Source organism: Anguilla rostrata, chromosome 3 (assembly GCF_018555375.3).
Source record: "Anguilla rostrata isolate EN2019 chromosome 3, ASM1855537v3, whole genome shotgun sequence".
NCBI lineage: Eukaryota > Metazoa > Chordata > Actinopteri > Anguilliformes > Anguillidae > Anguilla > Anguilla rostrata.
In genome coordinates, this window is record NC_057935.1 from 11063752 (window position 1) to 11069751 (window position 6000).

The 6000-nt window shown below is 43.5% G+C and overlaps 1 protein-coding gene across 7 annotated transcripts in view; it reads left to right on the forward strand.

Annotated features, from left to right (window-relative positions):
• The window catches only part of LOC135250109 (kelch-like protein 13), a 74433-nt gene extending 71827 nt beyond the window's left edge, over positions 1-2606 (forward strand). For 6 of the 7 annotated variants that reach the window (XM_064326060.1, XM_064326062.1, XM_064326061.1 and 3 more), the window contains one exon: positions 1213-2606. In XM_064326060.1, coding sequence (XP_064182130.1) covers positions 1213-1700 — 488 coding nt within the window. In that variant the 3' untranslated portion in view covers positions 1701-2606. The remainder of the gene's footprint in view (positions 1-1212) is intronic. The other variant, XM_064326064.1, reaches the window with a different exon arrangement.
• The last annotated feature ends 3394 nt before the right edge of the window (positions 2607-6000 follow it).

The window sequence follows — 6000 nt, forward strand, 5'->3', positions numbered from 1 at the left end:
AAAAAACGCTTAGCTATATGCAACATTGCAACCTACGATATTTGTCTGATAAAGACTATTTTTATCCTCTTATTTTACCTTAGCCATTTCAACATGTATTGCATGTTCTGAATTATTCATAGGCAGGTGGCTCCCTCTTGTGGGTAACTTTAATATTTTTATTTTTTTCGAATGTATTTATGTTTTACGTAGGCATTATGCAGCTAGTTCCATTGTTGCTAAGGTTACGAAGACACTTGATAATAAGACCATTACAAGTTGTTAAGACTTGATGTTAATGTGTCAACTTTTTTAGTTAGTCTGTAAGCAGTGTGATTAATAAGTTGATAGCTATTTTGTTACAATTACCAATCTGCTTTTTAATGTTTATTACTGCGATGTAAGAATTATAAGATGTATCATTCCTACAATATCCCAACCACTGCTAATCTTTATGAATACTAGTGTTTTGTTAATAATATTCTAATTGCAATATATTGTTGTAACAATATGCACACGAATAAAGAAACAAACAACGCAAGTTTGTTACAAACTTTATATCTTATTTATAAGCAGTTTTATGAGAAATGATCATGTAAAGTACCTGATCTTCATTAACGAGTCTGGAATTGGAGCTGTTCGCTAGCTGCTAACTCATATGACGAGAGCGGAATATTGGAATCTGTCATTTTTGCGTTGACGTGTTTCTTTTCATAGTTGTCTGGTCATGTCTTAACAACATCATTTTTTTTCTTGTTCTGCAGAAAACAGTCAGTGATGCTCTTCTCCAGTCATTATTGTCTTAAGATGTTTGAAATATGTGATGCTGTTATAGACAGACAGTGTGACTGGCGGCTGTCGTAATGTGATTATCACAGATTAATTTTGGCTTCGGGGCCATTTTAGGCGGTAGTTCAGCCTAAAAATGAGGAACCGGAGGTTGAGGTCCAGCAGTCAACATGGAGGAACGGCCCGTGTTTAATTAGCCGACAGTTCCATTACTGCAATTACCGCTCCTTCGTTTCATTAAACAAACCGCGACTACGATAAACGAAACAAGCTGTTTCTACTGCTTAGCATTCGACTGATGCAAAGGACTTCACCTCTACCTCACACGGCTGAATATTGTGTGGGCTCCAGTTGTCTTCTTAAGGAACAGCCTCCTTTGTTCACCTGGGCATGAATTACCTTTTTCTCCCCCCACTTATTTTGTGTTTCGCCTTGTTGTTTTAGGTGGAATCACTCACGACACTTTCCAGAAGGAGCTGATGTGCTTTGACCCCGACACGGACAAGTGGACTCAGAAAGCGCCCATGACCACGGTGCGGGGGCTGCACTGCATGTGTACTGTGGGCGACAGGCTGTACGTCATCGGGGGGAACCACTTCCGGGGCACCAGCGACTACGACGACGTGCTGAGCTGCGAGTACTACTCGCCGGCGCTGGACCTGTGGACGCCCATCGCCGCCATGCTGCGGGGCCAGAGCGACGTGGGCGTGGCCGTCTTCCAGAGCAAGATCTACGTGGTGGGCGGCTACTCCTGGAACAACCGCTGCATGGTGGAGATCGTGCAGAAGTACGACCCGGAGAAGGACGAGTGGCACAAGGTGTTCGACCTGCCCGAGTCGCTGGGCGGGATCCGCGCCTGCACGCTCACCGTCTTTCCCCCCGAGGACAATACAGGGTCCCCCTCCAGGGAGTCGCCCCTCTCGGCCCCCTGAGCCCCCAGCCTCCCCCGCCAGGGCGCCCCGCCCGCCCGCCCCACCTCAGAGTCACTGTTTGCACTTCCTCTTTTTTGGACTACGCCCGGGGGGCGTGCTTCGTAGGCAGAGCGCCACAAAAACGCTTTAGAGGGGCTGCTGGGAGGTGGAGTCCTAACGGCTCGTCGTACGTCGGCCTCTCGGGTTAAAACCTTTTTTGTGACGCTGTGCTTATGGAACACAGTCCTGTACTGCTCCCCCTAATTCTAACCCCTCCCCCCACCCCACCCAACCCTCATACTGCCCCCTCCCCTATTCTGGAGAGTCTGCTCTTCTCTGAACTGACTATTTATACCAGGCTGCTAGGCTGGCCTTCAGTTTTTACTCAGCTCAACAAACAACTCGTACCTGCGAAGCCTTGGTGGCAGGAAGGCCTTTCCGCTGAGTGAGAAACAGACAGGTGTGATTTTGCAGCCCAAGTGCATCAATGTTCATGTTCTTTTGGGATGCGTTTATCAGAGCGGTCTGTAACTTAGCATCGCATAGGAATTCGAACGGAAGCGAATCAATGAAACGTGTCTTGAGTGTAACGATCCCTGTTTCTTTCAAGGTTATTTCTGTGAATCAGGAAATTTGGGAGGCGTTGTTGACATTGATGTACAATTGATGATTTATTTTATTATTATTATTATTATTATTATTATTGCTGTTGTTGTTTTTTTAAATTCTCATCTGCAGAAGCGCTGGGGCAGATGAGCCCACAGAAGGAGATGAAAAGGTTTTAATCTCAGGAGTTGGCCAGCACCTTCCTCCCAACTTCCTCCTCCCCCAACAACCCAACAACAATTACAGTTATTTCTGCGATTGTTATTAACCATTAAAGAAATGGTGTTTTCTAAATTTAATAAACAAGATTTTGAAAAGCTCTTTTCTTGTTTACTGACTGAATTTATGAGAAATTGCCTTATCGGTGTCCTTTAGCTGTCGCAGGTGAGAGTTGAAAACAGAACCGTTTTTGAAACAGAACCGTTGAATCTCAGGATTAGCGCAGAAACCTTGAAGGAGCATAATCTAATTTTTTATGGTTCCAGCCGTATTTGCCAACCTGCAAACTAAAAACTTTGAAATTTTGTAAACTGTCCTAGATGTGGGAATCCACTCTGGCATTAGTACTAATGAGCTGGTATCTGTCAAAATCTGTTTCTACTACGCCTGTAACCTCTGCACTTAGGACAAGGAGAATAATTACTTAAACATACACCCAGTGTGCCGATCTACAGTCGGGGCGGTCGATGGGTCTAGCTGCTTAGCTGCTTGCGGTGATCACTTCAAGGGGAGAATCTGCTGACTCGCTTTCTTGTGACGAAGATGTGTTAAATCGTAAAACGGTAGCCCTCTCGAGAAAGGCACATCATTTAACTTGCCTCGGTCATAAAACGGCTGTAAGAACAGGTTTCCGAAGGAGTCTGACGCAAATAGCGCGCGAGAGCACCCCGGCGGCTGACCTGCGGGATTTTACGTCGGAGCAGCGGCGGAGAACACAGCCCCTCTGGCTGACGGTTGGGGCTGCGCTCTCTCTCCCTGGCGCAGACCCAGGCACTGAGGTCACTGTAATTCCACCACCTGCAGCTTTGTTGGTAACATATGGTCCGCGATGTGAAAAGTCAATTACTTTCCTGCCGGAGAGTGAATATTGTGTCTCGTAGCACCGTAACCTTTTTTTCAGGTTAATTTGAAAACATTTTTTCAGTAATTAGACCCGGGGCTGCAACTGTAAACATCAAATACACTATGCATGCACAAAGAGTATTGAAATAAATGTTATAATTAATGCATATTTATGACAGAAAAAATGTTCCCGATGTTGGTATATACTCATGATTTTAATATTAATTTCATTAATTATTCGTGGTACTGGTAATATTACATTGATTGTTCATGGATAGCAGTCATTCTTGTATAAGTAATGAGGCAATATACAGTAATGGTATAACACCAGAATATTTTTCATGCACTGTTGTTGAGATGAATAGCCTGTTGAATATCAGGAATTGACTTTATGGAGAGCAACAATCTGTATGTTGAAGGCTGGACTAAACTGTTGTTCATTGTACAATGCCTATTCCGTCAGTGATTTTCCATCTCCTGGAACAAATTCATGCACGGGCAAAGATATGTTAATGAATGGGCGTGGCATGAATACATTTTTAATGCTAATTGAACATCTGTCATTAAGAATTAGGGGTGGGAGAGTAAATGCTTGATTAGTCTATATTAGTTAATATAAATATAATACATTTTCCTGTTGAATTTTACACTTAGTAAAAACTTCCAAATTCTTTGCACCTGGTGCAGGATTCATTAGCCTTATATGACGTAGTCCTACAGCTTGACAAACGCTCGGGACCTACACATTTACGATTAAAACTTAACTGGATTCAATTCATTGAGGTTATTTTATGAACACTAGTTCATAGCAGTCATTCATAAAAGGGCAGCGTGGCGATAAAATGACATCTTGCTTGTTCGTGGTTTTAGGCAGGTGGTTAGCTATGGAATTTTATGTTTTAGTGCTGCTTAAATGGGAGTGTGAAGAATTTATTATTCAACGGCATTGTTGATAATGATTTCATTGTTATTTATTCGCCAAATTTTCTTTGTTCGTGTGTAACTAGGTTGTGGTAATCCTGTGCAAACCGCCCGTTTAAATAACAGTAAGCACGCGCTCAGGTAGTTGCTTTACCAGATTATCCAAGTCCACTTGAAAGGGTCGATACCATTCTATTCTATCGGTCGATGAAAACGCGTCGTGTATAGGAAGTCCTCTCCCTGATTCACAAGATGCTCTAATATTAATTTTCATTAGCTGCTTAGTATTTCTCCGATAAACTGACGTAATCACTTTATTCATTGGACCGCTACGGTTGTAAATTAGTAGGCTACATATTACTGGCTAGGAGATTTTCCGAAACTCCTGGTGTCGTCTGTTTTTTTAAACAATTCCACTGTCCGCTATGCGGTTAAAGTCAGAATCTGTTTAATAATTGGAAATGGTGGCACTTCCAAAACCACCTAATGGTTTTTCATGCTTATATAAATATCGAAAGTAAACTGCGCTCCAAATTCCAATATAATATGTACACAGGAAACCTATATATCTTTAAGAGACTGGACTGAGGTTAGATCCATTTGGTTTATGCTCATATGTACATTCGTTCTTTTGTGTTTTCGTTTCGATTTCCATTTCCAAAATTATTTATTTTTGCATTATTTAAAGAGATTTGGAGGAATCACGATTCAAGTGGACATCGCCTCTATATCAGCATTTTTATTTGCTTCCCGTGCTGACATTGCTGTACCTGAAGTGGATGTGTCATGAAAACAAAATGTATCAGATAATAACCATAGCGTTATTCATGGGCCTCAGTAATGTGCTTAGATGACCTTCTTTCTAAACCTAATTGACAGAAGCGAGGAAACAAGCACTGTAACAGAATTAAACTATTCTGATATAAAGGTCATCCATGAAGTAAATGTGGCAATTAAAATGGCACAAGCCAGATTAAGGCAGCCATGTTTAGTCTCAGAGGATTGGGGCCTGACTTTACCCTCATCAGTGTGCACATCGGGGCCTGAGAGCTACAGTGTCGTCTGAGTATGAATGCAAAGTCAGAAGCTTTTTTCCTTGTTCATATTCATGCCCACCTTTTCATTGCAGACAACTGCCCACTGGTTGAGGTGCCTGAACACTCCATCATTGCAGGGTGAAATATAATTGGCTTTTACCCACGTATACCTGATCACTGGTCCCCTCTGGCTGGGGGATTGCTACAGGTTGCCCTCTGCCTATGCAGATATGTTAATTGGTCATGTGCTTGACCAGCAAGATTTCCCCAACGATCTGGATCCTGAATCATTGCCTGGGCTGGAGTACACCTGCTGCAGCTCTATCTGGAGTTAACCCTTGCAGCCTGCGACCATCTCCCCATTCCCCTCTCCTCAGTTAAAGTGTCTGATATCGTTCCAAGGCGGGCAGTCAGGACTGCATGTCTCCATCCCAACCCCTCCCCCACGTCTGCCCACCCTCCCACCAGCTGCTGCTCTCAGCCTTGCCTGATGATATTTCCCTGCTGAGCAGGCTTCTCAGCTGGGGTGGCCTGTGCTTGAAAATGTAGCATTGTACTCATTCTCTAACTAACACATCGGTACAGCCGTGATTAGAGTGCAACAGTTGAGGTCAAAGGTCATGTTCTAAGACACAGTAGCAGGACTGGAACCTCGGACCTCCCGCCTCCGTAAGTTCTGAGGCCAGTGCTGGAGA